General features: G+C 37.2%; 2 protein-coding genes across 2 annotated transcripts in view; both read left to right on the top strand.

Moving 5' to 3' along the window:
• The window catches only part of OXCT1 (3-oxoacid CoA-transferase 1), an 83,114-nt gene extending 61,314 nt beyond the window's left edge, over positions 1-21,800 (top strand). Inside the window, exons 14-17 of the mRNA XM_062017847.1 lie at positions 4,041-4,130; positions 9,140-9,220; positions 11,155-11,256; positions 18,170-21,800. Coding sequence (XP_061873831.1) covers positions 4,041-4,130; positions 9,140-9,220; positions 11,155-11,256; positions 18,170-18,205 — 309 coding nt within the window. The 3' untranslated portion in view covers positions 18,206-21,800. The remainder of the gene's footprint in view (positions 1-4,040; positions 4,131-9,139; positions 9,221-11,154; positions 11,257-18,169) is intronic.
• Positions 1-22,934, top strand: part of RPL37 (ribosomal protein L37) — a 346,904-nt gene that overhangs the window by 61,314 nt on the left and 262,656 nt on the right. The gene's annotated exons all lie outside the window — the stretch shown is intronic.

The raw sequence follows: 22,934 nt of genomic DNA, 5'->3' as shown, positions 1-22,934 counted from the left end.
CCTAAATTCATCCTTTTGACTGCAATGTTAGCACCATTGATGATGCTACAGAAGTATTTTGTATTCACTGCTACCTTTGTTTCAGCTTTCCTCTGTGGAGTCTACATTGTTCCAGTTGCCCTGAGTATTATTATCTGTTCCTTTCATAAGGAAGCTGAGACTGATGATGAGTCTGTACCTGCCACCTAGTCTGTGCCTGTGGCCATAGATACCATACTGACATTAAAATGCTTGTTCTGACATCCTATGTAGCTTGTCAGTGTCTTCCAGGAGGATCTCTGAAAATTCATATTGTGTAGGAAGAGGATGAGATGAGTCTGTAGTGTCCAGTGAGAGGACAAAGGATAACAAACTCAGCTAGAACACAGGAAGTTCCACTTGAATATGAGGAGAAACTTCTTTCCTATAAGGGTGAGGGAGCCCTGGCATAGGCTACCCAGGGAGGATGTAGAGTCTCCTTCTCTGGAGGTTTTCAAATCTGCCTGGATGCGTTCCTGTGTGACCTGCTTGAGCAGTGTTTTGGACTGGAAGATCTATGGAGGTCCCTTCCAGCCTCTAGCATTGTGTGAGTCTGCCTGAATCTGTAACTGCACGAGAACTGTAGTTGAAACTAGAAACATTCATTGTCTTCTGTAAGAGATTTTGTAATAGTAGTTTTATTGACCCATATATATGTAAAGTGTATATATATATATATTTAGTTATATATATATATATATAAAAATATAAAGCATGTGTTTTGTTTTTTTTTAAATGGAAGGAAAGAGAAATTTCAGACCAAATGTTACTTATTTAGTACAGTATTAGGGCAGTTGGCAACTTTACAAGGATTCTTAACAAGTAGCTCAGTTCCTTTTCAAACAGGTATACATTTTCACCTTGGTTGTCCTTTGATACTCAATTGTAAATGGAGTTATTCAAGCTTTTATTTCCATCTGCATTCCAATACTTCAAACTCTGTATTTACTACTCATAAATTGTTTGTTGAAAATGTCATTAACATCTGCTTTGCTGTACTGTTGATGTGATATGTGTTTGTCTCATAATATTACATTCTTTTAACATAACCAGATTAGTTCAGGTACTTTTTATCATATGATGTTGGGAGTAGTTGTGAAATTCAGTTATAGAAAAAAAGTTCTTTCCACTGGGAATATAGAGGAAAGGTGTAAGACCAGCATGGATTCAGGACCTTAAGAGTGTTTGAAAGCTTCTGAGTTTACCACTTTTGTCTGTGTAACTTTTAGTCTGTTTGGATTTTTTTAAAATTGTTTGCTGCTTGCTGTAGCATTTTTCTAGCTTGCAATATTATTATGGAGAAACTTGACATTCTCTTGAATCTTATCGTGACTGTCTTGCCCACCTTAGAATACTCTCGTATTTTCTGCTGAAATGCCAGAGATTGTCTTGGATGCCACAACTGACAAAACCAACAGAGAGGTTTCTGTTTAGGAATTAATATTAGGCTAAATTACTTTCTCAGGCTCTTTAATTTTGTATTTTAATACTTAGTATTCTAACTTTGTATTTTTATAACACTCAAAAAATGTTCAGATATGTAGACATTGGATGAGAAAAAATGTACCATTCTCATATTTTCTTAAAGATGCCTAATCTCCACAACAACAATGTAATTTATTGTGCAATAGGTGAGCATTATAAGAAATTCCATTAATTTTCTGTGGTTTTATGGTGGTGAAGAAGCAGAGGAGCTGAATATCTTTGTATTAAAAACAGATGAAGTAAACCCCAAATTCATCCATCAATTTCCACTTCTTACATCCCAAAACTTAGCAAGAACTGCTGATGAAGCACAATGTTAAAAGCAGAATTCCTCTGTGTAATACGGACATTTTATGGTAAACTGAGAATCTACAAGGAAACCGTCAGCTTGCTTCTGTCCTCTGCCTTTGTATAAATATTGCCAAAATTAGACCTCCAATTAAAAAAACTCAAATCGAGCCATTGCTGATGAGATGGGCATTATATTAGTGCTTCAAATTACCAGTATTCTGTCACTGAACAAGTCTTTGCTTCTAGTTTCTTAAACTAACAGTACAAATGTTATTAAGAACTAACAAAAGCAATCTTAAATAATGCATTGGGGCACAGGGCACATACAAACCCTGGAACCCTGGACCTTACCAACATGGTAAGTAGCAGGAAACCTGAAAATGTACTTTAGTAGTTGCTTATTTCAAATCTCTCTCTCTCTCCTTTTTTTTTAAGTGAACTATTTAAAAACAATTAAGCTTTGTACATTTTTATTTTGTTACACTTAATTGCCTTGTCAAATAACCGAGAGTGAACAGTTTTATTGTCAGTGGTTTGCCCTGTTCAGTCACAAATAAGTCAAAGTTAACATTTGATTGAAATGTAATGTATAGCTTCTGCATAAAGAAAGGGATGAAGTCTCTTCACAGAATCACTGAATGGTAGGGGTTGGAAGAGACCGCTAAGAGACCATCTAGTCCAACCTGCCTTTCAGTCCTGCATGACAGCACCTCCAGCAGCAGATTTATCATTGTGCTTCATTGGCACTTAATTCATCAGATATTCCTAGTTGCTGTAGGTTTTTCCTAGTTAATGGAACTAAAAGACCTGGAAAATGAACTAATGGCATTATCAGAATGTGTACTGATAGCATAGTCCTCAATGTAAAGAGATTTTGATTTACTGAGAAAATAATCCATCATCTTCAGCTAATCTGCATTATCTTTTCATTGAGCCTCTGGCAAGCAGATGTGAAGTCACTATTGTCTTTGAATGAGCTCTGTATTACCAGTTAGGATGGAGAATGATCTGAGCAGTGCCTTTAAGTTAAGCACAGAGATAAATCCTCTCACGCCTTTCAGATTTGTATTTGCAAGGAAATATTTAGTAATAATGTTAATTAATTTGATTAATATTAATCTGACCTGCGAAATTCCAAAGGGATTGTTCATAGATACAAGAATATGTGAATCATTCTTCACTGTGCAAAAAGTAAGAAAATACGGGTTTTTTTGAGACTGCGTGTGTATACCCTTTGCTATGTTCAAGACTCACCAAGCTGCCAAGTCACCAACTCGTTGTCTCTTTTAATGGAGGTACTGATGCTCTTTAGCAATGATGGAGTAGCAAGTGAGATTGATGCCTTCTTTGGGTTTTGGGGCACAGCATTTGTCGTCAAAAAATGACTGTTCATGTTGTACTGATAGAACGTTGTGCTTATAAACATTTCCTGTCAGAAGTGTGCTAAGTTTGGACCTCTTCCCTTCCAAGATCAGGTGCATTAAGTTTAAGGTGGTAGGTACAGGCAGTGGCTGAATGCTGTAGCATTATGGAAAGTCAAAATAGAAATAGCTGAACACCAAGCTATAGTATGGCTGCAGTGATAACAGGTGGAATTATGATACTTTTTAAGAGAAGAAGAAGATGAGTCATGGAGAGAGAAAGCATTGCTTGGCTTGAGGGACAAACAGGAGAGTACTGATCCATGTTCATTCATGTGCCCATGTTCTTAAATTACATCCACAGACATCTAGAATAGAACTGAAACAGAACAGAAAGATTTTGTTTGTGCTGAGACAGTGGTACAAGTCACGGGTTTCTAAACTGACCAGTAAAAGAGTGCTCAGATGTTCTTGTTGCTGGGTTTCATAAGCAAAGATTTATTGTGAGGAAGTAATGACATTTCTATCAGCAGAGAATGAAAACTTTGCTTTTCTAATGTCAGAAACATTAGAACTAAATTCATCACTCCTCAGTGTCAGATTTCTGTACTACTCATATTTAAGTTACGTCCCAGGACACCAGCCGTGGTAGTGGATCCCTACTCTACTAATCATCCTTCTCCTATTTGCCTCATATAAAGACTAGAATGAGAAAATGATAGCTTTTTTTGCTCTGGTGGGGTTCTGTTAATGTTTTAATACAGTGGTGGTGAAATAGTGGGCTCTCTATGCAGGAAAATGTGAATAATGTTTGTTGTCATTGCAGCTAATATGTTAAAAAAAAAAGTTAAAAATGTTACATTTCCATTAAAAAATTAATTTTAGGGTAAGATGGTGAAAGGAATGGGAGGTGCCATGGACCTGGTATCCAGTGCAGAGACCAAAGTGGTTGTCACCATGGAACACTCAGCCAAGGTAAGACTCTGGTGCTTCTTTCTAAATAACGGGTTTGATTTTACCAAAAAAGGAAGAAAAAAAATCTAAACCACCAGACATCTTACCTTCTTTCTGCTACTTTGTGAAGATTTGACAGCTTTGCTGTTAGTTATTACAGAGGTGCAACAGGAGGCTAGGTTAATATCATTCCATTCCTTTTTTAAGTAAATGAATCATTCATCATGGAAAAATTGAAATATTAACTTGGTGTTTAAAAGCTGCACACATTTTTTAGTTACTTCATGAAAATTTAACGGAAGCAACAATTGGAGAGCTACAGTAGATACTACCCCAGAGGTTTTTCTCTTCACCTCAGAATAATTTGAAAAATGTAATTCCCCATGGTTAAATACTTGTTGTGATGGAAAGATATTTACCTTTGAAATTACCAGTCAAATTGGTGCTGATAGTTTTGTAGAACAGATCTTTCTAGCATGATGATATACAGGTTGCCTTACATCACTGTGTGATGAAGGTTAATCTAGAGACTTCTTTGTGGGGGTAGTTTTGTAGATAGATGTAAACAGTCTCCCACAGATGGTCATAGGAAACTTATCATTTGAAACTTCTAAAACAGAACAGTCCAAACTATGAGAAAACTATGCTAAAGGACAAAAAGCTTAATTTCAGGGAACTATACTGAATGTTTAAAAGATAACTTTTTGTTTGATTTCTGTGTTTTCTGGTACTCTAAATTTGTTGTATGTCTGAGGTAAGAATTAGCTGTGTATTGTGCAAGATAATATCCCTGTCAGAATGCATAAGGGTGGGCATAAGGAATTTGCATGGTAAACTATAGTGAATATATGAACAGTTGTGTTGTTTTAAAATGTCATTTGAAGAATGAATTAGGTTGAAAAATATGATCATTTCACAATATATACGAAGCTGTGATCTCAAGGAGTCAATTTTCAGTTACAGGACTTAAGTCTGACCCAATAGTTTTTGCAGGCATATATATGTAAGTAAGTAATTGAATGTAGAAAGCAAGTTCATCTATATGACTTGCATTCCTGTCACAGCCTCTCCAAAACTGGATGTGTAATAATCCATTTGGTCAGACACATACGTCAGGTATTAATGTGATCTGAGTAAATATTTATACTAAATTCTAGTTAGAGTGGTATTTGGTTAAGGCTCAGAGTGCACACACAGTGCCAGTGCCACGTAGTCATGCCAATTTTTCTCTTATTTACCGAAACCTTTTTTTGGTACAGTGTCTGCATGTTAATTTTTTTATGTCAGAAGGAGTACTGAAACCTGAATAAGAAACACAGATAGGTTCACTGTTATAAACAGTCCAGGCATAGACATTTATTTTGACACATGTATACATAACTTGGGCTCTTATGTATATGAGTGTGCACTTCTAGAGAGCCAGTTACAGGCTTTCATAAAATATTTCCTCTGCTTTTGTGAGAAGGCACTGCAAAACTAAATTAACCATGTGATTTTACATTTTATTCTGATTTTAAAATGGAGGATATTCTTGGCAATCTTTCCTGTTACGTAGACTATTACGTGTCTTCATACTGTTTCTTGCATGCTCAAAAGTGAGAATGATGAAATACAGAAATCAAATGTTTGGAAATCAAAGTCTACTGTTACAGTTTCAGATGCTCTTCTTTTTTAATTTTTTTTTCATTTTTTAAAAAAATATACACAAGCAAATACGGCACGCATGAGGCTAATTCTGAAAATCATAAGCCAATTTCAATTCTGAAAGTCATTGGGAGAAATGCATGTTACAGAGATGATGTTGTGTTCATGGCTTTTTGATTTGTCAAGTAAGTTTTCTCACAAACTTACTGCACCTGTATCTATTCATCAGAAGAGCAATCTTGTCCTGCTCAAGGCCAGTGTGCCCCTGAGCGAAGTAAATTTCTGCTGTAGTGTCACAATCTGTTGTGTCTGCTGTCTTTTTAATATGTGGACATTTTTGTCATCTTGTTCTCAAATAAATAATAAGAAATCTATAATGAGACACCAAAGTCTCCCGTAAAATCAGCAGCACTCGAGATTTGATGGATGGAAATAGAGTGGAAGGCATGGGATATACTCAGTACCTTCAATGGACTTGTTCAAGAGTTGCTGTAATAGGTAGTTCATGGAGTCAGTTTTGTCTAATTTGTGATCTTGAGAAGAATCTTTTCATACTTTCTAAGGTTTCTTTTGTTGTTCTATCATATTAATGGCTTGTTAAACATTAAAATAAGTTTTCTAAGAGTTTGAAAGTTCATTCTACTCTCAGTACACATGTTGCAGTTTTTAAACAGCAATAGGCTGAGTCCCTGCAGTGTAGGCAAAATGTAATTTATACTTAATTACGAGCGTGAAACTAGTATCTATCTTAACACTCAAATAACTGATAGGAATTTTCCTCTTTTAAAATTCTGATGTGCAGTATATTACAAAAAAAAAAAAAGCTTTACTCCAAATTATTTATGTTTCTAATTACTTCCATTTTTACACGTAATAAAACCCAAAAGGTACAGAAGAAAGATTACAGAACATAAAATGAGTTTTGTGGAATTCTTTTTGGCTTAAGAAATGCTATCGAAGAAGGATTACATAGAAATAGGGAAAATAATAATGACACAGAGAAGATGGATGCAGAATAGCTAGTCACTGCCTTACAAAAGAAGTAGGGTTAGCCTAGTTAAATTAGCAACCAGCATGTTTAAAAGAACAAGAAACATTTTTCAGAGTCAACTAATGAAACTGTGGACAGTCAGCATGATGGTGCAGGAGGTCAACCCTTCGGTGGAAGGATTTTTTCTTGGCACGCTTAGGCCACTCTAAGACACTAGGCAAATGGACCTCAGGTCTAATTTGTTACAAGTATTTCTTGAGGTATATTTTGCTAAATTACTTTTTCATTTGAAACCACAAAGAACAGAACATAACATAAGGTTGTTACGTGATCTTTAAACAGTCACTGTGAATCTATGTCTAATCTGGTAAGTACTGCCTAAGATAAATAAAAGTCATCCCATCATTGACATGTTTTGCAGAAGGTGGTAATGTAATGTCTGGTAATTGTTCTGTGTTGTGAAATGAGTTGTCTACACCAGTTAGAAAAATTGAACAGAAACTAGTTTTAAGCACTTGATTTGGACTTGACTGAAGCATGGAGCATGGAACTGAAATCTCCTTTCTATCATTATCGATAGTTTTGATTTTAATGTGTTGTATAAAATTAAGGACATTTTTGTTCAGCAGAATTTTTTACTTAAATACAGGCTGAAACACCTTTAAGGTTTTATGTGTCTTCACAACAGTCTTTATCTGAAAAAATCGTGTATAATCTCAAATGGTAAAAATTCATGCAATTCCATTTGGATTGCTGTTCAGATAGGGCCCTGATCAATGTCTTCTAAAAGTCACTTTAATGCTAACTAGTAATACAATAATCTTCAGCTCATGTGTTAAGAAGCCAGAATGTATCAGTTCTCAGGATTGCAGCAGCTTTTCAAGCTGTCACCTTGGCAAGTCCATGGTTTTCAATCTCAACTGGGCAGTAAGAAGAAATACTTCATTTCATATGGCTGATAAATATACCTGATATGTTATTGGAGATATTACAAATAGCACAAAATAATCTTGAATCTTAGGCAAACTGTGCAGGAAGGTCCTCAATGCAGACAAGATAAGTAGATCAATTGAAAGTAACACTGTCACAAATCATTATTTTCATTAAGAATGTGTGAGTTTCATCAGAGTAGTTGCCTTGGTACCAGATGCAGATGTTGGCAGTATAATTAGAATTGGAATGAAGAAATAGTACTTCACAGAAAAAGATAAATTCAAAAGGACACGGATTGCTCATTTTGTTATCAATCAGGAGTGAAACTGGATGAGAGGTGCTTCCTGAATTTGTATTAAGCCTTAAGGCAAACTGATGATTGTAAATTCAAAAAGTATTACATTCAAATGCTTAAATGAGACATGTAATACTCTAAGAGGTTTAAAATACATAACTGAAAACTGATAATTAGAGAAAAAAAGAAAAGCATGGGATAGTGGGAGAAATGTACACTTAATGCTATGTCTGTAAAACGCCTACGAATACTGACTAAAAATGTAGTGAGCCACCTCTTTTGTATCCATTCAGAGCTCTTGAAGTCTGCATTGATTTAGCAGAATTGAAAGCCATTTGTGAACTCTTATTAAAAAATTGTAAGAAAAAAGAGAGAAAAAAAGAAAAGAGAGAAGGAAATATCCCAAACCCACACTACACAAATCTTACATGTCCAGATTCTCATCAGAAGCTATATCTTCTTATTAGATAATATTTTTGCTGGGATTTAGAGTACCTGGCTTTTGATACCCCAGAAAAATAACTGCCCTAAAGTAAAAACTTATATCTATCTCCTTTTGTACTACATTTGCATGCTAATTTTTTCTATCTAAAACAGAAATAATGTAACTTCTATGTAAGCTGAAGATGAGCATATTGCACTCAACTCTTAGTCTGCTTTTGGGCTTTCCTGAAGACCTGGAGGGAATGGGAATTCAATGTGGGTAAAGAAACTACTTTCAGAGGCTAGCTATGCACTTGAGCCCTGGGGATCAGCTGCATGTACTGTTTGTGATAAAGTATTAGAGACAAAAATGTCATGCCTGCAATGTCTTTCAATAATTTTTGTCTTTTATCAGTGTCATCAGTGTGGTTCCATGTATCTCATGTCCTCACATTGCAATAGGAAAGACAGATTATTAAGTGAAAGTATGCACAACTTCTAAACTCGGAGCCCACTCGGTGGTACAGTAAGATTCATATTAGTCATCTCCCTACATGTGAGATTTAAATAATAACTGTCCCAAATTTCCAGAGATGTAATCTGCCATAAAGGTGGATTCAAAGTATATTCTGAGTACAGCGAGTGTTTCAGTAACAATGAATGATTTTCATATACATATTACAATTCTGGGTAAGTTGTATTGGTTTTGAAAATTAATGTTTGTCTGTATATTGTTAAACACAGGGCAATGTCCACAAAATCTTGGAAAAGTGCAATTTACCACTTACTGGGAAACAGTGTGTAAACCGCGTCATAACAGAGAAGGTAAAGTACTTTTCTTGAGTCCTTGTCATTACTCTTCTCTATCCGTAAGAAGGGACACTAGGTAGAAGTAGTAAAGCATAGTAAAAATGAAGAATGTATTTGATATCTGTTGCCGGTGAATGGCAAATATTCTCTTGGAGTCAAAACCCAGAGGTTGGTGGCTTGTGCTTTTCCTTTTAAAGCTCTCACCATTGACATCTAGCATACTGGACAGTGCTCTTAGGCACCTTCAGAACAAGGATGCAATGCATGATAATTGTGCAAAGTGTGTCTCCTTGTTTTTCTCAAAGCATTCCAGAAAATTTGCCCTGAGATATGTAGATCCTCAAGTACTGCTGTAGTCACAGCTCTTCTTGTTTTTCTGGCAAGCAACTGTGTAGCACATGTATGTCAGACATTTTGCATCTGTTTTGGAGAATACTGCAAACTCTTTCAGAGAAACACAAACTATAGCTGTTGCAGAGCTTTAATTCTTCTGTTCTTATTTGATTCCTTTTGTGAAACAATTTACTGTCCAGATATATGTGAACATCTGATATTGCTGCTGCTCAAAATACATTAGTGAAACTTTTCAGCAAAGGATAAGTGTCTTAAGGTTTTTGCTGCAATCGTACTGCTTTTATCATCAATGTTTATGTTTTTAAAGTAGTCCCTCAGTGAGCCATCTGTCATACTAAGTAGAATATATCAAAGGTGCTGATGTAGAATTTTCTTTCTCCTGGTGGAATATTGCGACTATAATTGAAAGAGTTTTTTATCCACAAAGTAAGGGAAAATAAATGAAAATGTGGGAGTTTTCCTAATCTCCTTCTAGCTGGACACATATAGATGCCAGGTATGAAAAGATAAGAGTGAACATGGTCTGATAGAAAATAAACAACCAGAAGAAATTTTTCCAAGCGTTACCACTTGTCAGATGTGGTTGCTTTTTACACAAATATACAACAGTACTTAGTGTTTCAAATTCAGTTTCTACACTGTCTTTCTAGTTGCTTATGTTTGTTACACCCAGCTTCTCTTTTAAGACTTAGGGGAACTATTGTTTTTCGGTCCTATAAATCATTCTCATGTGCCCAGAGAACAGATGAACTTTACTACACTTCTGGGATGAGCTAAGACTTTGCTTTCATTTCAAGTTCAATCTTCACCAGTCTTTTGCTACTGCCCTTTTTGTTTTTTTAAAGGGAGGTTACTGTAGACCTTATGATTTCCCTGACAACTGACTTGCAACCTGTGTAAACTCCCTCTGATAAGCACCATTAAAGTGCACATAGTTTTACAAGTAGTTTTGTTTGATGTGCTTATGAGCTTTGGAAGTGGAAAGCATCTCTTAAAAGACCTCTGAAAGAACAGTCTTTACTCCTTCAGCCTCTTCCTCACAGGCTTTCTATTAAAAATACAAGACTTCATGTATTTCATTGCTATCTTCTGAAGGTACCAAAATTTGCACTGGGTATGGAGTAGCGTCAGAGAAACTTATAATCTGACAAAAGTGATGAGCCACTTGGTACCTCTGTACTGACTTTAAAATGAGCTAGAGAATGAGGGAGACACTGTCTTTTCCTATTTTCCTTCATGATCTCTTGGTGAGCGCTGTCTTGCAGTAAAGAATGTCTCAGCCCTTTCCTTTGGAACTCCCAAATCTCACCAGATTGGAGCAGAAGGCATGGTCCTCATTTTATGCAATGAAGAACAGTTGCACATTCTTCTACACAAAACTCATATTTTAGATTCTTTAAGGTACAATCAAGTGTAGCAGAAATATTTACTGGTCAATTGGAAAAGTCAAAAGTGAAATCAATTAATAAAAGTATCTTTGTTACTGATGGTACACTACCTAATTCAGCACATGGTCTTGTGCAACATTACTGCTTACATCCTCATTTTTGGCTTTGATAATAAAAAATCAGTTATGTGCTGCTTGAACTTGACAGGCTGTGTTTGATGTGGACAAGAAGAAGGGATTGACTCTTGTGGAAATCTGGGAAGGACTGACAGTGGATGATATCAAGAAAAGCACTGGCTGTGACTTCACGGTAAGTTGTTTTACAGACAAATACAGTTACTCTGCTGTCAAAACAAACATTCTCAAAAAGTATTTTGGAAGACTTCACATGAAATCACATGAAGACTTGTAGACACAGTAGGTTTCCTCCTTGTAGGTGAAGGCTGGGTAGATTACCTGTGGTATTTACAATGGAAATAAGGAGGTAGATTAAGGCTAATCTAGTATGATTCTATTGGAAACATTAGAAGCTAGGAAAAACAGAAGAGATGCAGAAATGACTAAAATGACAATGTAGAAAGGGAACTTTTATGATTGTTTAAAGAGGGGAGCTGATTCATATCTGAGCGTGGATGAATATTTTTTTTCCACAGTATAAATTCTCTCTGTTGCTAGGTTTTCATGCTGTCTTTAGTTGGGGATTTAAGTCTTCTCAACATGGACAACTACCAGCATCCACTCTCTATTACAAGTGCCAGTCAGTTAAATATCCTGCTGTTGATATCTTTGCTTTTTCTCTTCCATTACTTTATAGGAAGGAAACTTATGCCCTGCATTAATCCAGAAAGCCACTGCCTTTTGATCTTCACATTCATTCTTAAGTCTCACTTAATGCTAGCAGAAAACTGGCTTGTTAATGGAAAGCTGTAGCACACTAGATTGTAACTGTTTTCATGCATGTGGTTGATAACATGTAGTTTCTTCATGGCCTTCTCCTATGTGCACATTGTGATTTTTTTTCTTCTGTATTGTGAAGTCTTTTGAGGCAGGTCAGCCCTCCTTTGGCTAGGACAGAAAGCATGACAGTGTGCAAACTGTGCTATAAAAATAGTTGCAGGATATTTGGTAATGAAGTGCAGTACTCTTCCTCTATGCAGAGGTTCATGGCACGGCTAGGGAACATAACTGAAAGGTTGTAGGGCAGTTAGCACGTGAAAGAGTTGGTTTTTAAGGCTTTGAGCATACTACTGCAGTAAGTAAAATTTTCTGAGCAGTGAGCCCATGGAGTTTGATTCCTTTTCTGTGTCTGAAGAGAGCACTTCTGGTAGCTAAGTATGGTAGTCTATGTTTTTCACATGGAGTTTTAAACATTTTAACTAAAGAGCTCTTCATTTCTGAAAATACATTAGTCTACCTGAGAAAATTTGTTTGGTTAAGGACAAGTGATATGCAACTGCAGAGTGCAGGAAATCACTACAAAGTCACTTTGCTCCATTATTAATTTTCCACGTAACACTTTATGGAAGTCATTATTATTTTTTCATTTACAGTGAAAGCAACATTCCATATTCAGCAATTCTGTATGAAAAAGAAATTATTAATTCAGCTTCTGACTGTGCTTTAGGAAAAAATGATCAATTTTTTAAAACTTCAATAGTGACAGGACTTCTTTTTCTTTTTCTGATCAGCTTGCCAAATAGCTGACATCTATCATTAAAATATAAAAATGACCTTGTAGGCTTGTAGCTATTGCAGTCAGTTACTTTGTTTTGTCCTTGCATACTGAATTTGAAGATTAACTTAATGATGAATTTGGACGTGCCACGTGCTGTAACCATTTACATAGACTGAAGCTACAGGAAAAGACTTGATGTTGTTAGAAGACACCAATTCTTACACGGTCCAAACCTGTTCATTTGTAAGGAGATGATTTCTTTATGGTTTGGGTGACCAATATATATCTATTTAATTGAGCACATTACTCAAAGTAAAGGCTAGCAGCCTGTGCTCAAGGCAATGAAAGCAGAAGCAACCGGAGTTCAGAGAAAGAAACAATAAGCTTAAAATTATGGGCTAGGAGATTAAGCTTTGCAACAGCACAGTGCATGTGATCAGACAAGACTATTAGAACCAAAGGAAGTATTAACACCACCAACTGTCCTTTAGTGCTTTCCTGTAAATGTTATAAAGAAGTGGTATAATTTCTGAATCTTTATGGTAGCCTGAAGTTAGCAGTTGATGAGAGCTGTTGCAATAGTCCACTTCACAGGCTCCATTTCCTAGTTCTCCTGAAGACAAACTCCAATGCAATCTGCTTTGCAGGTTGTGCATGAAGTCACAAGCTGCACTAATGGAGCTGTGGTTGTGAAAAGAGTAGATACTGTTTGGGTTATGCACTTTCATGTGCTTATCTTGAAAGCACACAGCTTGCATAAATGCTTGCAGAGCATGTACCTCTGCTATGGTTTCTTCAGGAGTCTGTGTTACTGATTGATAGTTCGAAATGTACCTGAAATCTCTATAGTGCAGCAGATGGAAAGCAAGAACCTCAATGACTTGTTTACTAAAGCTGTAGTGTAGAAAAGCACTAGCTCCTTCCTCCCCAAACAGAAAGAATGTTTCCAGGCCACAGTGACCCAGTCCTCCTCTCACTGAAATCCTTACCAAAATTTCTACTGACATCTGTGACAGCAAGTCTGGGTCACTGTTGCAGGATGTTAGACCCTTGATGGCCTGATTTTCAAATACAGAAAACACCTGCAGCTCTTTCACTTAGTTTTGCAGTTCAGGAAATAGAGATTTGAGCATTGCAGTAGGCATTTGTTCAAAAAGCAGCATCGTCAATCCTGTTTTCAACATTTCAAGGCTCTGACTGAGGCTTCCTTGCAAGAGCAACAGTTGTGCTTGTGATTATGTTCATTGAATGAGACATCTTGTTCATGTTTATATTGGTGACAGAAACTTCAGTGATATTATATTGCTACAGAAAAACCAGATTTTTACATCATACATGTTCCTAGTTTAAAACAGAACTAATGAGTGGGAAAATAGGAGCTGACCCTTTCCTAGCAGCTCTTCTCAGTGGGCGCAGTGAGTGACCTGAAACAAAACAAACACGTCTCTGGATTCATTGCAGATGAGATTTTAAGGGATGGCTGTACCTTTACATACATCTCTCCCTGTACCCACTACTCCTTTTTGGAGAGAACTTTACAGCCTGTAGGGCTTTCTTTGAGACGCATTTGACTATGTAGTCTCATTTTCACAGCCTGCATACTTACTTGGAAAAACATCTCCTGAAAGACTTTTGCAACAACAAAATGTCAAAAGAAATGTGATTTAGAGTCAATGTTCTTCATTATAGACTGGCATCATATAAAAAATGAACAGTTTGCCCTCAATTTCACTGTGCTCTGAAGACAAAATGTTGTCTTTTCTTGCACGCTTAAATCAGATTTACTGTAAACTAGCATATAGATCACTTTGACAGGTAATCTGTTTGGTCTTCTACTGGCTTTTACCATTGATGAGGCCATGAGAGAACAGACCGAGAACGATATTTTTGCAGATACAATTTGTTATAAAAAGAATATGGATAAGTCTATTTGGGTAAAAATTCCCTATCTTCCCCCTTTTCTTTTTTTTCTTGATGTAAAAGCTCAGTTTTATAAAACAGTCTTAAAATATAACATAGAGTTTAAGAGAAGCATCCAACAAGGAAACAGGCAGGTAACTGTCTAAGTTTAACCCAGTGAATACAAAATAATAGAAGATATAGTTTTACTTTCTGGAAGCATAATTTCCTTCCAGGAAACAGACTTTTGGAGGATTAAGTCCATTTTTAAATGGATGTGGTTTTTTTTCCTGATCATTCACCCCCATTGTGAAAGTCACATTAGGAGCAGATTTTTATACAAAAGCTGATGTTGGAATTGTGATTTGCTTTTATGTGCAATTTAAGATAATTAGGAATTAATAAGGGCTAAGCAACTTTTATTATTTTGAAAATATACTACCACTAGAGGTTTTAGGGTTTGTGGGTTTTTTTAAGAGGCTGGTTTAGAATTTTTAAACACCTGATAATGTCATTAGAGGTTGTTAGGATTGAACACAATTCAGAATCAGGCCTTGGAAAGAACTACTTACTATAAAGAAACAGAATGGAATAAGCATAGATCTGTTTGTATATCTGAAAAGAGTAGTTTGGGGTTCCAAATTGGAGAGTCAATGAGCTTGAGTTGCGGGGAGTCCCTGAGGCCATGCATCCCCTTACCAGTTCAGAGGCTGCCTACAGAACTGCCCAGGCAAACTCCTGCCAGAACACCTGCCTGTTCAAAGGTGGCGCCTGTGTCTGTGTCCTGTAAAACAGCATCCATTACCCACATTCAACCCTTACCAAATGCCATACACTTTGCACTGGATGTTACCAAATGGACGGATTCTGCTGGGATTTAAAGCAATGGACTCAGGGGGCTTTCTGTATTTGAGACTTTATTACTTCTTTTTTTCCAAGCACAAATAATTCCTTTTATTACATTAACATTTTTCTACTTTTTTAATCTTGCTTTATTTAGAGCAAAAAATTTTATTTGGGTCCAGTTCTGAGTGGTGCTGGGCTTTCACCATCTCTGTTACCTTCAGGCAGGCATTGTGGCACTTCAGCACTCAAGAGGATCAGACTCTTTCTGAAGTGGATAGTGGTACACACAAATGGCAACTGTTAGCATCAGATGTGCAGACATCGCATTTAACATAATATACTCATTCAAATGTAAAACATGTGAGGCTTTGATGGCACCAAAATCTACAACAACAGAAAAACAATAATATCCTCCAGTAGTTGCCTTTTGTCATTATTTGCAGAATGCAGATTTTAGTCGTGCTGTCTTTATCCTCTAGTTTTTGCCTTTACTTCAATGGAATGACCCCTGGGTGAGGCAGAAATAGGAACAAATTAAGTGAGTCACATGGGCATTTGGAGTCATAAATGCTGAAACATTTCTGGAACTAGTCCAGGGATTAGCATGCATTCGGGAAGTTTCTCTGGCTCCTCTACACTTGTGCCTATTACATCTGTTATCCTAGTTCACATACATCCTCAAAACATCAATGAACAATTTTCCGTCCATTGAAAACATTTCATTAGCATCTGATACAGCCAAGGTGTTCATCATGAACTAAGCTTTCCTGGTTGGCTATTCTCATAAAGTTATAATTAATGATATGTAGTGGCTGGAGGAAGGATAGCATAGAAATCTAACTGGTACAGAAAATACAGCTTTGTACCTCTAAAAGACACTTTAAAGCTTAGAAACGCTAATATGTGTCATTCACACAGAATCACAGAATGACAGGGGTTGGAAAGGGACCTCTAGAGATCATCCAGTCCAATCCCCTGCTAAAGCAGGATCACCTCGGTCAGGTCGCACAGGAACATGTCCAGATGGGTTTGGAAACCTTTAGAGAAGGTGACTCCACAAGCTCCCTGGGTAACCTGTGCCAGTATTCTTTCAGGACTTAGCTTGTTTGGGCTTCTAAGTGAAAGTAATGAGGTACAGAGGCAGAGGGATGCAGTGTGTGGTGTTTCAGCAGGAAACATTAATCAACTAGGACCCACCAGTAAGCTCACATAAGTCATCGTTAATCTTCATAGGATCATAGAATGGTAGGGGTGGGAAGGGACCTTTAGAGATCATCTAGTCCAACCTTCCTTCTAAAGCAGGTTCACCTAGATCAGGTCACACAGGAACACATCCAGGTGGGTTTGGAAACCTCCAGAGAAGAAGCTTCCACACTCTTGCTGGACAGCTTGTGCCAGGGCTCCCTCACCCTTACAGTAAAATAGTTTTTCCTTATGTTTAAATGGAACTTTTTGTGTTCCAGGCTTCTTTCCATCACCCCTTGTCCTGTCACTAATTCATCCTGTGGCACTTGTTTAAATAGAGTTGGGAACCGGAGATATCTAAAGAGTCTTGGATCTTCTGTGGAAGAGTATTTGTGTAGACTTTCAGTCAGTGTTCAGAAAAACATTAACCATTTCTGTTCTTCAAAGTCTTTTCTGTAGTGTTCCCATTTACACCTTTTTTCCTCATGTGGTTTCCTATTTGGACTTACTGTGTTTTATTTTTTGGTCTACTGGATATCTTGTGTTGCTATTTTATGAGTATATGGAATTAATAGAATACACAAGTGTATCCTCATACAAAAATGAATGTGAACAGATAATGGCAAGGTTGTGGTTTTGTTTTGTTTGGGTTTTTTTAAATTAAGGATATTGAATTATATCATCATCAAGCAATCAAATTAAATATATACATATACTGTAGATACAGTATGTATATAATATATGTATATGTTTGACTACATATCCCCTGCTAATATGCGTGTTCCAAAACTCGGGTGACTACTTCTGCACAGACCCAGCATTTACAGAGAGCATCCTATCTTCAGGTGGATGGGAAGGAAATGCAGATTGAGCTTGGCTATTGAGCAAAGAAGGGAAACTATCAGTTTAAGATTCTTCAGTATGCTTGTTTTAAAACTCCAGTGGCAAGTCAATTGTGTATTGAATATCATTTGTTTTGTTGCCTCTGCATCATTCAGTGTATTGATGTGTGAGTGCAAGTGGATTAGAAGGTGATGGACAAAGCCACTGTCCATCTGCAACTACCTGTCCTCTTGCAGTCATGATGAGCACAGCCCAACTTACACAAAGCTATGAGCATGGATGGGCCATTGTGTTAACTAAGCTGTGGCCTGTTTTTGAATTATGTCCATGTGCCATCCTGTCTGCTGTGTAATTGAGGAGCTGCTTCACCTGAGTTCAGTTCCCTTCTCCAGGAATTGAAAGCTGTCCGAGAAGACAGTTGACAGAGGCAAGTATAGGCCCAGCTGTCCAAGCTGCTTACATTCTTAAATCAATAGCTCAGCTCAAAGTAAATGACATTTAGAGGGTGGATACTAACACCACACATATAGAATCATAGAATGGTAGGGGTTGGAAGGGACCTTCAGAGATCATCTAGTCCAATATCTTGTATTACTGCATCAGAAAATTTAGTTCTGGGAGTGTTTTATCTGGAATAATGCAAATACATCTGTTTACAAAAATACGGAGTCTCTAGCCATCAGTGGTACATAGTTCTTAGAGGTGGAAGTGAACAGTGGGTTTTAATGCTGCATCTGCATGACAACTGTTGTGGTTTTTCTCTCCTTTTTGCTAGGTTTCACCAAAACTGATGCCAATGAGGCAGATTTAAATGTGAAGTACAGAGTGGGCTTAACTTGCCAGAAGGCTTGTTTCCAAATGGGAGTTCAATGAAGAGAAATCTATGACTGTCTTGCAATTTTATGTCTTTTTTTTCCCCCTCTTTTTAAAGGGCTTTGTTAGTAGTTTCCAGATAGTTAAACCCAGGCTGTGACTGTCAGCCTAAATTGTATTTTACTTTCATTACATTACCAGTTTTAATGGAAGCATGAATTTATTCGCTATATTTTGAATAATATTACACTGAAATGTTAATGAGTAATGTCAAAAATTGCCTTGTAGTCTCTATGCCAAAAACTACATTTTTTACACAGATTCAGAAAAAATGACCATGCAAAACTTCTGATTGCCTCTGCAATCCTTTTCCTGATGTTGTTAAACTTACAAGTCACTCCATTGCTCTGGAACTAAGCACTTAGCCTGTCCACTCATCTGTAAAAGTGTGGGCTTTTTTCAGATCTGTAGCAAATGTATGCAGCTGTGGAAGAACATCAGGAATATGAACTTCCCTTTTCCTGAACTTTTACTGAGTCTATGACAAAAATGTGTGTGCTGGAGGAAATAACTGGGTCCTTAGCCCCGAATGTATCTGCTATTTCCACACTGGATATCTGTTGACATTAAGAAGCCTACACTTTCCAAACTCTGACCACTTGAGCTTAAATCATACAAACCAGGATGGGGATAGCACAGAGGAGGAAGTTTAAAAAGTCTCTATCCTTGTGTGAACAACTGGTAGCTGCGCAACCGTTCCATGTGAACAGCTCTTGCTCTCCAGATATGATCCTTCACCCCAGGCCTGACTCAAAGGCAAATTAAGATTGTTTCTGGAGTGAGCTCTGTCCTTCCAGTGTTACATAGAGAAACAGGGGAAGAGAATGATGTGGGCACTTGGAAGATTCTTCTGAAAGGAATACAGTTGTTTAAGGGTGAAAGCACTAAGTTTACACCACTTGCCAATGAAGGCATTGTCAAAAACTGAAGAGTTTGATACGCCAAATTCATGACAACCAGGATGAACGCCACGAGACAATGAAAATGAAAGTAATTCTCTCATACGGGTTCTGCTGTGTGATAAAGATCTCCTTTTTCCTGTTCTTAATTACAAAATCACTGGGTTTTTTTTGTTCAAATAGGTAATATGACAGCATTGAATCTCACATCCTAAACCAGTGCAATTTATTAAATGTTTATTATCAGTGTTTATTAAACAGAGCATGAATTGATTGGAAGTCTACATTTACTAAAATGCAGCATTGTCTCCATGTGTAATGGTTTCTGTCTTTCATGTAAATAGGAACACTTAAAACCCTGCAGTTAAAATAATTCCTGACGTAGTGTTTGACATCAGGACTGGAGCAGATCAAATGACTGAAAAAACATGTAAAATGTAGCTGCACAAATAAAAATATGCATATCATACATGTGATAAGCAGTGTTGGGATATGGTATAGGAGGACATTCTAACACCAGGTGGATGAGATGTTCATCATAGTCAATGAGTGTTGTGGAATGAACATAACATGTTTCTATGGTACTGGACAGGAAAAATCCTGCAATAGTTAGCTCCTGCACTAAGCCTTTGTACTGCATTTTTCCATTCTGAAATAAGAAATGCTTCTCTCATGGGACAGTTATCAAAATTGTCTTGTTCCACACATGGCTTGTATAGCAGTAAAACTGTTTATTGATTAGAGAGATTATTTTCTTTAGCTGCACTTACTTTAAACAGTTCTTTGATAATCTCTTGTCAATGTCAACACAGGTTATCCTTCTTCTCACCGATAAATAAACAAAATGCCTTCATAAGCACCTTTACGTATAGAAGTACAGAAGCACTCCCACTAAGTAGTATGACCTGAACTCATGGGTGCTGATGGCTGGTAGGGTCATTGTATAGCCTGAACATGTAGGCAAGACCTGATGCTGAAAGAAAGATGTTGTACAAAGACCGGTGTTAATTTCATGGTTAAAGTTGTACAAGTGATTTGGTTGATAGGTATTTTGCATGCAAGTCTTGAAGCTGCTTTCACCAAAGTGCCCAGACTTAACCCAGGATTAGCACAAGTTAATTTTCACACAGTTTGTTTTGTTTAGGTTTATTCCTTATGTTATTCACTCATTCCAAACAGGCAACTTTCTTAAAGCTTGTCCATGTCTATTGCTCACAGAGGTTTTGCAGATGAAAAGTCTCTATGTAACAAAAGTTGAGTCTGTTTTAACTCAGTAAGAAATTGGTTCCTGATAGGGTAGCCCAGAGGCCTCCTCCCCAGTCTATAAAAACACTTCAGAGACATTTCTGACAAGGGACACAAGTTACTGTTGGCTTACCCAGAGTGAAAAAAAAAAAAATTGCTGGGGAAGTCTTAAATCTAGAAACAAAATGTTGATCTATTGCAATTACCTATGCTACATTAGTTGTAGGACTGGTTAGTTAGTTACAAAGAACATTTATTGACATGTATAAAGTAGAGGAGAAGTGTCTGAGGACAGTATCAGGTGTATGCTGCTGCTGTTGCCATAGAATTGTGGCATACGCACAGAAGCCATCATTGCCATTAACATATGGCTACCAGAAGACTGGTGACCTGATGATAATGTCTGGGAGTTCTGCATCTTGCTTTCTGAAGCAAAGAGTTAGGAGCCAAGAACGCCCAAGTTTCATCTTTTCCAGTTCTCCACTTAACTGCCTTGAGAAATATCACCTGTGCTCTCTGCCTTGCCTCCTGTTGCTGGAAAAGGGGATATTATTCTTCCTACCTCACAGGGATGTTGTAAGGAATAACCAGCTAAGGTCTGTGCAACAGGTAGGTTTTTTTTCTCTTCAGCATGGAGATTGTACTTGCTTGAGAGTTCGGAAGAGAACTTCAAGATTGTCACACATTCTGGATTTTTGAGTGCTGTGTCTTCTCTTATTTGCATCAATGTTAATGGAAGGGAGAAAAAGTCAATATGGTGCTGAAAATTGGGGATGAAAGGAGAACAGGCTCTCTCCATATATAGAGGTGGCACAAATACCCCTATGTCACACTGCAGGGGTTTTTTGTATCTTGAGGATGGTGTATTGTGGTGGAAAATTGGTATTGTTATGAAAACACCACACATCCGGCACAAGATAATTGCAATGAGGTGTGACTCCGCCTTATTAATTGATTTGTAAAGTAGAATTGGAAATTGAAGCACTCCTAAGTATTTCACTCACTGTGGATACAGGTGTGATTCCTGAGTAAGACATATTCTGAGCAGCAGTTGTGACTGTCAGTGTCACAAGGGTGAGAGATTCTCATTCCTCTTTGGTGGCTGGTGGTATGCACAAAGGGTTATAGGGACAGACCTGAGATCATTCCCTGCTTGACAGCACTTCACAAGACAAGAACAATTAATACTCTTTGTCTTGAAGAAGATGATTCTGCTATGTTATCACATCGGACTTATTTTGCTTTCTGTTTTATTGACTTTTGTCCCATAAAAAGTAGAAAAAAAAGAGAAATAGTAAGCAAAATGTAGTTGTACTGTAAGCTGTGCAAGCTAAACATAAAAAATCGTATGTATTTGCAAAACAATCAATAAAATAGAGATTAAAATTCCAGGTTTCTTTTATTGATACCATTTTTCGTGGTGTTCTGTTTTGTCATTGGGGGCATTAAAAGATTCGCTCATGTTCAGACCAGTGTGTCACACCTCAGCACATGCCAAAAACTCAGAATTGAAGATGGAGGCATTTGATAAATAGAAATAGTGAAGCTCAAAGCTCATCTCTAACAGCTGGATTCTCCATGTTCTCTGCTGTCACTGATGTCTGTGTTGAGTCAATCTCAAACATAATTATCACATTCATTTTTGTAATGACATGTTTTTTGATGGAATCCAATAATGGACTACAAGTGTAGTCCTTGGAAAAGTGATTTTTAAACTTTTCATTAAAACTGCTGTAGAAATTATAGGATTTTATATGTTAATCAGTGATGTTAGTGCATGGCTGCTCTCTGAAAACAGTGCTAGATGATACACAAAGACAAATCCCATTAACCACCTGGTAAATGAGTAAGTAAATGATTACAAAGTGACAAAAATTCTTGTCTTTGGCTAGTAGCGTCATCCTTCCATGCATACTGTGAGGCCATGAGTAGATATGTCATAGTATCATTTTGTCTTCAGTATCAGAGGAAAGCAGGTTGATAAATGTGAAGATAAACCTTGATGATTTGCTCTGAAATTAAATTCTTCAGTAATTTATGTGTATGGTCAAAATCCAACAGTCTGTCACCCCTGTGAAGGGGGATACAAGGTAAGTGACCAAACCACTGAGATAACACATCTGTCTTGCAGCTTTAAAATCCACTCACACAAATGTGAAAGGTCAACTTTTTCTCTGACAGGAGAAGAAGGAAACCAGCTGATTTCAGGCATACCTGAGCAGTATCTTCTCTTGCCCAATTTATAGTATCCCATTTTTTCTTTGATGCAGTGCAGAATCCTGAGCCTCTCTTAGCCTGTACCCATCTACTCCTATAGACCATGGGCTTTGCTGAATATACTAATTGTGCAGGTACATGTGGAAGTTTTTAATGGAACAATTTCAGGGAACACCGGGCAGGATGGGCAGGGAGATGTGGAAAATCCTTTCCTAGATATATTTATGTAACATCAAATTTAGAGTCTCCAGTGAAGGTAAAAGTAGCTGTTGTGTTTGTGTTGCAGAAAGTTGCTGTGCCTGGTTC

The sequence above is a fragment of the Colius striatus genome, chromosome Z, assembly GCF_028858725.1.
Source record: "Colius striatus isolate bColStr4 chromosome Z, bColStr4.1.hap1, whole genome shotgun sequence".
In the NCBI taxonomy this organism is placed as follows: Eukaryota; Metazoa; Chordata; class Aves; order Coliiformes; family Coliidae; genus Colius; species Colius striatus.
The sequence above is the reverse complement of the archived record's forward strand: the minus strand, read 5'-3'. Positions and strand labels throughout refer to the sequence as shown.